Source organism: Bombina bombina, chromosome 1 (genome assembly GCF_027579735.1).
Source record: "Bombina bombina isolate aBomBom1 chromosome 1, aBomBom1.pri, whole genome shotgun sequence".
NCBI classification, from domain to species: domain Eukaryota; kingdom Metazoa; phylum Chordata; class Amphibia; order Anura; family Bombinatoridae; genus Bombina; species Bombina bombina.
This window is the reverse complement of record NC_069499.1, coordinates 293,854,646-293,865,909: the sequence shown is the minus strand read 5'-3', so window position 1 is coordinate 293,865,909 and position 11,264 is coordinate 293,854,646. Positions and strand designations below refer to the sequence as shown.

The 11,264-nt window shown below is 37.3% G+C and overlaps 1 protein-coding gene across 2 annotated transcripts in view; it reads right to left on the bottom strand.

Moving 5' to 3' along the window:
• Positions 1-1,321: 1,321 nt before the first annotated feature.
• Positions 1,322-11,264, bottom strand: part of HEG1 (heart development protein with EGF like domains 1) — a 151,900-nt gene continuing 141,957 nt past the window's right edge. The window contains exons 12-13 of one of the 2 annotated variants that reach the window (XM_053698057.1): positions 9,105-9,279; positions 1,322-3,963 (exon numbers count right to left, since the gene is read on the bottom strand). In XM_053698057.1, coding sequence (XP_053554032.1) covers positions 3,820-3,963; positions 9,105-9,279 — 319 coding nt within the window. In that variant the 3' untranslated portion in view covers positions 1,322-3,819. Of the gene's footprint in view, positions 3,964-9,104; positions 9,280-11,264 lie in introns of those variants that run through there. The other variant, XM_053698058.1, reaches the window with a different exon arrangement.

Below are 11,264 nucleotides of genomic sequence, written 5' to 3'. Positions count from 1 at the left end.
ATCCCAAACACCCAGAGAGGAACAAACCAAAGTCTCCAGCAGAGCCTCTTCTCACTCCGCGCCAGCCATGCTGTGAGGCCCACAGCAGCCGACTGTGTCTTCCAGCAAGCAGTCTCCGGAACTCAGAGAGGTATCCCTCCGCCGGTCAAGGTGCCGGGACGTCAAGGAGGGCAGGAAGAAGGTAAGTTAGGAGCCACTCAGTCTGGTGCTCCCCCGGTTGTGGCCACAGCAGATCGTCTCAAGCCGCCCCCCTCCAGACCTCTCAGGCACGGGAATCCAAGACCACACCACTACGCCTCAGATTGGCTGTGCCGCTCCAGTATGCCAGTATTTAAACTTTAATGTAGCAGGTCCACTGATCAGATAAATTTGCCACTGCTGGCTTATATTTTTATTTTCAAATCTGAGTTTTAGAGAAAGAAAAGTTCCTTCCTGCCTGCTGCTCTACCAGGAGAGCTCAGGTCTTTCAGGTAGCGCTGCCACTTTTATTTTATTTCTCTTTTTCTCTTTTTGCCAGGATAAAGATAGGGGTAAAATCTGCAGCAAATACTTGCATCTCTTGGTGTTTTGAATTCAGACCATATACCCCATCTGCAAATTTTAAGTGCGGTAGTTTAGCACTTTGGGAGAACCGGTAGCTGATTACAAATTGCTTGAATAAGCCGCCCCAGGACTGAGGTGTTGAGCACGCCTTGCTGCTGCCAATAGCTCATTAGGAGATGTAGAACAGGTGTCAGCCTGCCTTTGCACCTGAACTCCTCCTACCGGATCTTCCTAGAACCAGCATGCAATCTACAGCATGCAATTTTAAGCAACTTTCTAATTTACTCATATTATCAATTTTTCTTCATTCTCTTGCTATCTTTATATAAAAAAGAAGGCATCTAAGCTTTTTTCTTGGTTCAGGCTCTGGACAGCAGTTTTTAATTGGTGGATGAATTTATCCACCAATCACCAAGGACAACCTAGGTTGTTCACCAAAAATGGGCCGGCATCTAAACTTACATTCTTGCATTTCAAATAAAGATTCCAAGAGGATGAAGACAATTTGATAATAGGAGTAAATTAGAGAGTTGCTTAAAATGTCATGCTCTATCTGAATCACGAAAGAAAAAATTTGGGTACAGTGTCCCTTTAACATTTTCGATGTAAGAATTGTGTATTGGACGGATAAAAGAACTCCTCAAATCCTCCCATAATGCACTTCTTCTCTGCAATACTGAACCAAAAAACAAACAACTGCTTACGTATTGTTGTTCCATATTTTTGCTTTTTGTGAAGCTCCATTACTCATTATCATGATGAAATAAACACAAGACCATCATTTTAGTATATTTTATTAAATCTTCAATAAGAAACTGACTAGAACGCCAGACATAATTCCACAGGGTAAAGTAGAAAAATAATCCCATTTCTAAAAACAGACATTTGCTTTAGCAGATGCATTAGTGAAATTTCAAATAATATAACAATGATACCATTGAAGAGCATGACGGAGCAGCGACACTTTGCTAAGGAATAGTAAAAGCAGCATTAAGCTGGGCCTGGCGCCAACGAAGCGGATAACACAATGCTCACAGCGTGACAACTGTTTGGGTGCAGTGACAATGCCTTGCAAATACTGTGTTTTGGCTACATCTCTTCATTTTTATTAAGAGCTACAGTGTGTGTGTGTTTGTTGTGCATTACACTACTGCCAACAAATAAATACATTTTATATTCTGGACATTAAAATATATAACTTTTGATTGTTTTAAAAAAAGCAGTATTCTACAAATACACAGCAACCATATAAATAAAATATCACTGGCGTTTTAGTGACACTGCAGTTTAGCTGTAATACATTAAGCTTTAGAGATGAGCCCTGCAAAAAGAACAAGGGTAGTGAAGTGGTTAATTGCAGTTAGATAAAGTTATGCAGTGTAGATTAGCAGAAGTGACCATTGTTTGGCTGAAATCCACTACATAGAACTGGTCTTTCCACCCTATTGCAGAAAGAAATACATTTAGCCCATCACTAGCAGATCAGATGTGTTGGATTAAGATTACCAGTCCCTCTAGCTTCACATTATACATTTAACAAACATTATTACAGTATGTGTGGTTTATAGAGATATTGTCTGGATTATAAAAAAAAATAACAATCCTACATCTAAGTAATTGCTACATTTATAAGGTGAACGAGCTGCAAGATAGGGTCCTGTTTTGGCATTAATCCGTCCCATAGCAGAAGGTACGGGCACCTAGTGATAGCTGGGTTTTAGGCACCTGATATCTGATCTGCATAATGCTGGCATATGCTTTATGGGGATTATATAACTTAATTCCTAGACAGGCTTTGCCAGTTGTATATGTTATAAATAAAAGTCCTTTTGGTTATGGGAGGCCATTTATAGGGACTATACTCTAGAGCAGTGATGACCAACTTTTAAACACATGGGGGCCCCAAATCAATATTTTAGAAGCCCAAAAATTTCTTTAGTGAGTTAGACAGAACATACAATTTTAAAAAAGTTTCCATTTTACTTTTATGATCAAATATGCTTTGTTCCCATGTTATTCTTTGTTGAAGAGATACCTAGGTAGGTGTCTGTAGCACTTCGTGGCAGGAAGTAGTGCTCTTGCAAAAAGGATAACATTCTTGCAAAACTGCTGCCATATAGTGCTCCCGACACGTGCACGCTTCTGATACCAATGGAACGAAGAAAATTTGATAATCAAAGTCATTTAGAAAGTTGTTAAATATTGCATGCTCTGTCTGAATCATGAAAGACAAAAATAGGGTTGTGTGACCCTTTTATGAAGCACACAAATAATAATATTTCCAAAAAACAGGGACAGATTTAGGTAGATTTCACAGTTCCCTCTAAGAGCTGTTTTCTCCTCCAGAGGGCTCTCTTGAGTTGTGGGCACCTTGTTTGTCCACTAAACAGAAGTCTACAAAGTACACATTTTTCTTTTTTCTGGGGTCACAAAAACTACTGCACTCATTCCTAATTCCGCTTTATCCTTGGGGGCGCAACAACTAGTGCAGAAGGCAAGAGGCCTACATGTGACCTATAGTTGGGTCACCCCTGCTCTAGATACATAAAGGTAAAGGCAAAAAAACTATGTCCATGTTTTTTAAAGACTCCAGATTTGTTAAAACTAAAACTCCAGTCTGTGATTAGGCTTCTTCAACGGCACACAAATAAACAATAAATTATTATAAAATGCTGCCCAGCGATTCGGACGATTGGACGGCACTTTTGTTATCACGGAATCAGACCATGAGAAAACAGCATTATAATCTATGCTACATTGATGGAAAACACTCCCGCATAATGAATGTCTAAGCTATGCTGACATTAATTTCCTTATTGGTTACATTCACACATCCGTGTCTGGAACAAAAACAGCACAGGAATTACACAAAAATAAAACTAAAAGTGATACAGCTGCGACATTTGCTTGTTCTTGTTTGGCAGCTTTAAGTCTTTAGTCAAAATGAAACTTATTACATTTGGACAAACCCAGTACAAACTTGAGGCAAAATTGTTCATGTCCATTCTGGTATTCAAAGTGGTTTTAAAGGGTTTGACCTTAAAATACATCAGTTTTTGCAACCTGTCCGAGGGCAGTGCACTCCTGGTAACAAAACACTGGTATATTTTTGGAAACAACAGAAGGAAATTTAGACCTTTGCTGCTCCAATAAATAAAATGTTAGTTATTGAGTTCAAAGTGCTCCGGTTTATGGAAGAATTGCTTGTTTTACAGCTGCTCATCGCTGCAGGATATTTATATTCAACAGGGAAACAAAAGTACTGTAAAATAGCATCTAAAAATAGTCTCTTCTCCTGTTCTCTTCGCCAATGAATGAAGGGTTGTACTGTCCAGGGTAGATGCAGGAGTGTCGTGAGCCAGGCAACCCTGTGTAAGGATAAAGCCCGTTCCTTTCAAGCTCTGTATTCCGTAATCCTGGCTATAAAATAGAAATAAATAAAATTTAGGTCATTTATATAAAACAAATACTAGAAATGCAAATGAAAAACATAATAAATAATGCCTCATTGTCGATGCAGATCAAGACATACAAATAACACAATTTAAAGATGTTAAAAACATTTTTTGCATGGAAAGTTTATGGTAAAGCTATTTATTTGGAAGTGTACTGTAGGACAGGGGTTCATTGGCTAATAAGGAATATTCACACAGATTCATTGGTGAAAAATGACACAACCCACAATCATAAGATCAAACATGTATTTTTTCACCACAAAAACATCCATTTATCAACCTTTTAGACACATTATTAATGCCTATTTTAGATAAGGGAAAAATATAGGTTTAACGTTAACTTTAAATAGTTGGTTCTTCAAAGATTTCGGTATGTTTGCTGAACTTATCCCGGTTCAGTGTAGATTGAAGCTATGGCCTCTAGTTATCATGGTCTGGCGGACCTGATCCGACACTGTGGATCAGGTCCGCCAGACCTCGCTGAATACCGTGAGCAATACGCTCGCCGTATTCAGCATTGCACCAGCAACTCACAAGAGCTGCTGGTGCAACGCCGCCCCCTGCAGATTAGCGGCCAATCGGCCGCCAGCAGGAGGGTGTCAATCAACCCGATCGTATTCGATCGGGTTGATTTCCGGCGATGTGTGTCCGCCTGCTCAGAGCAGATGGACAGGTTATGGAGCAGCGGTCTTTGTGACCGCTGCTTCATAACTGCTGTTTCTGGCGAGCCTGCAGGCTCGCAAGAAACACGGGGCATCAAGCTCCATACGGAACTTGATAAATATGCCCCTATATATGTTATATGGCATTTTAGTAAGAATATTAAGGGTAGAAATCTTGACCATAACAGCTAGTAGGAAGAATGCCAGGATTGAAGATCTCATTGGAAAGTGAGTCTGGTGACATTGTGTTAAGGTTTGGGTTAGGGTTAAACTTTAACTCACTATGCTTCCAAGGGTTAAACAGGAGCTTTGCTCCAAAAGCTACATTGCCTACAAAAATGCTGTGGCTACAGCGATATAGTGAACTCCATATCACAACCAACATGTCACAATGGCGACAATGTCACCATAGACACAACATTTTTGCCAACAACAACAACATCAGAGCTGCAACAGAATGGTATCTACAATAGGCAAAATTCCTCAAATTAATATTTTTTTCAATATTTTATATTTACATAACACATCTTAAGATAACTAATTCTTCATGTGCATTAACCCGGCACTGCATTAGGCCTAAACCACATAACCCAAAGCGCGTTACGCATATTTTACATTCCAATGTTCTTCACATAGAAAATAATATTATTTTTATTTTTAATTATATATTTCTATATATATCTGATAATGTTAATGTAATATATATATAAATATGCATTTAAAATAAAATAAAATTTTCCTGTATGTGATGCATTTAAAATAAAATAAAATTTTCCTGTATGTGAAGAACATTGGAATGTGAAATATTAATTTCTGTTGGGTTAGCACTCAAGTGATAATTGTTAGATTTTTTTCTTCTGCATTCTCTATTAAAGTCTATGGGGAGAAGAAGTTAGTGCAGTCCTGAAATTAGAGCACATTGGGTTTCGCTTGTGCTCAAAAGCTTCACCTTCAACTTGTAACCCGCGCACACAAAATCTTTACTTCCCTCAGTGTTAATGCTTAAGCGAAAGTGCTAAATAGCACGCCACTTGTAATTTGGCCCATTATAAAATATTAAATTGAATAAAAATATTATTCATGTTTCAAGGTATTGGAGTGGAAATGGCTCCAAAGAATGTATGTATGTATATATCTATCTCTATATATTTATATATATGTGTGTGTATATGTGTTTACATGTGTGTATATATATATGCATATTTAGACATATATATATATATATATATATATAAATATACATACACACAGAGAGAAGCGCACTCACAGGAACGAACAACCAACTCAATACCATTGTTTGCCTGTTCTATGGCGATTTACCACCTAGATTCTGTCAATACGGTCGCCACATTAAACTTGAACTTGAATGCAAGTGACGTCATCCAAGATTGCGTCCCTTGCATTCCTATTGGCTGAAAGGATCAAATCAGCCAATAGTATTAGAGCTGCTAAAATTCTATTGTCTGTTCCAATCAGCCAATAGGATTTGAGCAGCTCTCATCCTATTGGCTGTTCCAATCAGCCAATAGGATGAGAGCTCAATCCTATTGGCTGATTGTTTTTATTTTTGATACTGTGTTTTGTTTTTTTTTCGTAATTTAGTGGGGGGGTTTGTAACTTAGCGTTTATTTTTTTGTAATTTAGCAATTTGTAATAGTAGATTTAAATAATTTGAGTAGGGTTAGGGTTTTTTAATATGTAATATAGTTAATTTAATTGCTAGTTTAATGTAATTTTAGTATAATAGTTAGGGTAGGTTAATTAATAGTTTAATATAGTTTCTTTTAATTATACAGGTAAGTTTAAACTTATTTTAAGATAGGGATGTTGTAATTTTAATGTAAAGTTAGCGGGTTGTTAGATTTAGGGGTTAATAGCTTAATTTAGTTTATGGCGATGTGGGGGGCTTGCGGTTTAGGGGTTAATAGGTTTAGTTAATGGTAGTGATTTAGGGGTTAATTCGTTTATTTAGTGGCGGCGGGGTCCAGGAGCGGTGGGATAAGGGTTAATAAATTTTATTTAGGTTGCGGCGGTGTCAGGGAGCGGCGGTATAGGGGTTAATAACTTTATTAAAGTTGTGGCGGGGTCCGGGAGCGGCGGGATAGGGGTTAAACATTTTAGTATAGTGGCGGCGTTTAGTGACAGGGTATAAATAAGGTTGGTAAAAAGCCGAATAGCAGCGAGATCGATGACTAATAGTTGACAACAGTCCGATGCTCATCGCCCCGTACTTGGTGCGTGGCTTTTTGCCAGCTTTTTTTTATAAATATGGAGATCGTATTCAGGTCCGCGGCCGCGATGTTAGGCAAGAGTATTGGTGCCGGCGAATGCAGCATAGTTGAGGCTTTGATAAATATCCCCCTTAGCCTGTTCTATGGCGATTTACCACCTGGGTGCAGTTACAATTAGCCCAGTAATGCTTTATATATATATATATATATACTGTATATATAAATACTGTATATATATATAAATTCAGCTAGGAAGTGCACTCTTACTTAATAAATCAACTGCCAGGTTGCAGTATCCAAATCACAACAAAGGGCTTGCACTTTCTGGTCTTTAAGTGAATCAGAGTTTAATGTGACGTTTAAGAGATGACTCTCCCCTTCCTCAGACAAACTTTGTTTGATTCACTTAAAGACCAGAGAGTACGAGCCCTTTGTTGTGTTTATATAAAATATATATATATATATATACACATACATACATACACACATACAATATAGCCCTTTCCATTCAAACATATGTCATATACAATATACCTTTTAACCCTTATAAAAAAATGTATTAATATTTATATGAATAATTTTATTAGATAGTGTATATATGAGTGTAACATTTTATTTAAATTTATTTATGTTGTGTTTGGTGCACATTTATTGTTAACTCTAACCCTTTACACGAGGGGCTCCAATTATGAAGCAGCGAATGCTGCTTGGGAGTCTGAGCCTGAAATGGAAGTTAAAGTGACATAATACTTATATGATAAATCACTTGAAAGTGATGCAGTATAACTGTAAGAAGCTGACAGGAAAATATCACCTGAACATCTCTATGTAAAAAATGAAGATATTTTACCTCACAATTTCCTCAGCTCATTAGAGTAAGTGTTCTGTAAAAAGTTATCTTTCAGTTACTGCCAGCTGCAGGTAAAAAAAAACACAAAAAAACGTAAGAAATGAACAGCAGCCAATCAGCATCAGCAATGCTGAGGTCATGAGTTGTGTTACTGTGATCTCATGAGATTTCATAGTAAACTTTCTTAAACTGAATAGGGAAATAACATGAGTGTGCATGAGGCACGCTTCCTTGCGAGCCCCAGGACAGGCATACTGATTTGCTGCTTAAAGTTCTTTACAGTGGGCTGTGAATACTTAGGACAGTTTAAGGTAAAATATCTTTCTTTTTTTATATAGAGATGTTCAGGTGATTTTTTTCTAGTCAGCTTTTTACAGAATTTTTACCCAACAATACATTTGGGTATCATGTCCCTTTAAGAAATAGCGGTCATAAGATTGGCCGACAGTGAGCAGGGAGCGGAATTGCATAAGTATTTCACTAGAAATCTTTGTGCAATGATAAATGCGAACAGAGTATGCTGTCGGCATTTAGCAATGTTGAGCAGATATGATTTGCTGTAGCAAATCATGTCCGCTCGACCAAGAAGCACAAATTTAGATTGCACTTGGCATTGCGTGTTTGCTTTCAACTTGAAACACGCAAGTTAGTGTGGTTGCGATATTGCAATATCGTGCCCATTTTAACGTTAGCGTGCGACTTATAATCTAGCCCATTGTTTCCTTGCTATGAAATATTGTGACCTAGGTAATCTTCAAACCACCATTTATAAATGTAACTCTAACCTCTGTCATGCGCACCTTACCCTACAAATAGAAGACTGTGGAATTATAAATAGCTTGATGATTTAAAGCTATGGCGAGATTATCTAAGACGTTTAAGTCTATGAAGTCAGTATTGTGAGTTCAAATATAAATTATAAAGGCAAATTTTAGCTTAAGAGCTCTGTATCTTGCTATAGAGGTTCATGGACGTGAGGGAGAAACACATTACAATATAATGTCTTGCTTTTAATGGGAAGATGCAGGAGAGACAGGTTGGGGAACCGCTCTTAAATTATGACAATCCTATAATATGCTGTTGTTTACAATGTCCTGGAAATTGCACAAAAATATATTATTTTTGCATTTCAGGTATGGGTATTTATTTTAACAAAAATGATTATTTTGATGAAAAGAACAAAATAACTTGTGTGAGTAACTCACAGAAAAAAGTATCAGTATGTATTTTTTTTTTCAACAAAGTGTGCAATGTAGTCACTGAATGTCGTGTTCATGTGGTATCACATATGGAATCCCCATATATGCACTGTGGGTATGTACAATGTGTGAGGATACATCAAATGCTACACTTAAGCACTTACGGAATAATACACATCAGTCATCTGGAGAAGGTTTTTTGTGCTTCCATTTTCCTGCATCTCTATTGCCTCGCGTCCCCATTCAGATGATCTTTGGGTCTTTGGGTACTCTGCATATGGTGACATCTGGAAGTCTCCACTCTTAAAGATCAATTTGCTGATGTCATTTTTGTTTTTCCTGAAATAGAAAAGCTAGTTACTGATATACAAAATAAGACATTAAGCCACAAACATAAATGTCTTATATGGAGAAAATGAACAAACTGGTGTCATCTAGGAATAAGAGAATGAAAATGTCTAATGGAAGATAAACTTTTGGGTATACCCATGACATGCTTTATAATGAGGTACTTACCACAAGTTTGTATAGCAAACTAAAGTGTGTATTTGCTTTGTATAAAGGTTATAATGTAAACTACAAACTATAACAAAAGCCTAGAACATCCCTATAAGCAATCACTTGGGAAACAGGGGTTGTTGTGCTGGGGGGACATGTGGTGTTGGTCCCTTAGGTGATGGTGATTATGCTAGAATTATATTATAGGGAGATTCCTTCATTGATGGGACGTTACAATGAGGAAGCTATGTAGAAGTTGATGATATGGTATAAATAGAAGCTGGAGTCAGTGTTAGTAACAATTATGGAAAGCTAAGGCCAGGAATGGTCCCTGTTGGTGAGCTAAGGGGTGATTTTATGGTAGGTGCTCAGGTGGTAAGAAGTTAATTATGATGGGGTTGTTTGCTGTTAGAGTTAAGTAATTGCAATTGGAGGACAATATGGTTAGGGACAGATTTGCTGGAGGTCACAGTTAGGGTTTATGGTTATGTGGGCTTGGTCTGGTAGAATCATAGGATGCCACTTATGTCAGTATATCACTGGTACAGATACAATATAAATAACTGTGTAACTCAACAGGAGAATCATTTGTGTTTAAATTGTCCACATTGAGATTACCCCAGTATGGCAACTTCTGTAAAGATGTGATACCAGGTCAAGGCAGGTGAAAAAGGGAGTAGGCAAGAGCATAGAATCAAATGTAGAAATAGGCTTTGCCAAAAAAAAAATAGAAAAATACATATTTAGTCTTCCCTGTAAGTGTAGTTAATCCTTCTAATATCTTTATTTGTTTCCCAGGCAATCTTAAGCTCCCTAAATATTTGTCTCAACACCCATCCACAGGTGGCAAGAAAGAGAATTTAGCGCTCTTAGAGACCTGAAGTAAAGTTTATATACACACATGATAAATATAAAATATAGTTGTTGCTTTTTTAAATTGAAATAAATGTTTTAACAATGATTTGAAGGGATATGGTGTATGACAAGGTGTTAGCCTGGGAAGGGCTTAAAGGTGTATATGTTTGTAATTTTAATTTTCTTTTACATGGGGTAAGAATGAGGCTATCCTATGGCTAAACATCCAATACTTTCTTCCATCCCTACATGTGGAAAAAAAACTCTCATAACATTCTTAACATTTTAAGTGCCAACCTTAAAGGGACATTCCAGTCAAAATATAAATGTACATAGATTTATTGCATCTTTGAATAGAAACATACTGTATTTGCAATATACATGTATTGGCAAAAATGCTTCTATTAAGAGTTATAACTGGTTTAGTGTCAACATTATTCTCAGCATGTGCATGTGAAGCATAGCTAGATATTTTCACTGCATTCACATTTTAAAAAAATGCAGCTGCTCACATCATCAGTGGGACTTGTATCATGTCAGCAATTAACAAATTGAGTCATTACCAGATGGTACAAGCACCTTAGGCTAGCCAAACAAGTGTTGTTTATAAAATGCTGGTGCACGGTGCATACTTAAAGTGCCAGTAAACCTAGAAAATAATGTTATATAATTCTGCACTATGTGCAGAATTATATAACATTATATTAGTGCTAGCTTTATGTAACATAATATTGCCGGGGATTTTTTTTAAAAAAAGAGGGTTTTTCAGACCCGCCCTCTGTGCTCTACTGAGCAGGTCTGGTTTTCCCTCAGAGCGCATCTGGGCAGCTGTCTAGTCACAGCCCGGCCTGACCGCGCCATTACACTCAATGTAGCTCGCTCCCGCTGTCAGAGGGCGGGTCTGAAAAACCCTCTTTTTTTAAAAAAAATCCCCGGCTATATTATGCTATATAAAGCTAGCACTAATATAA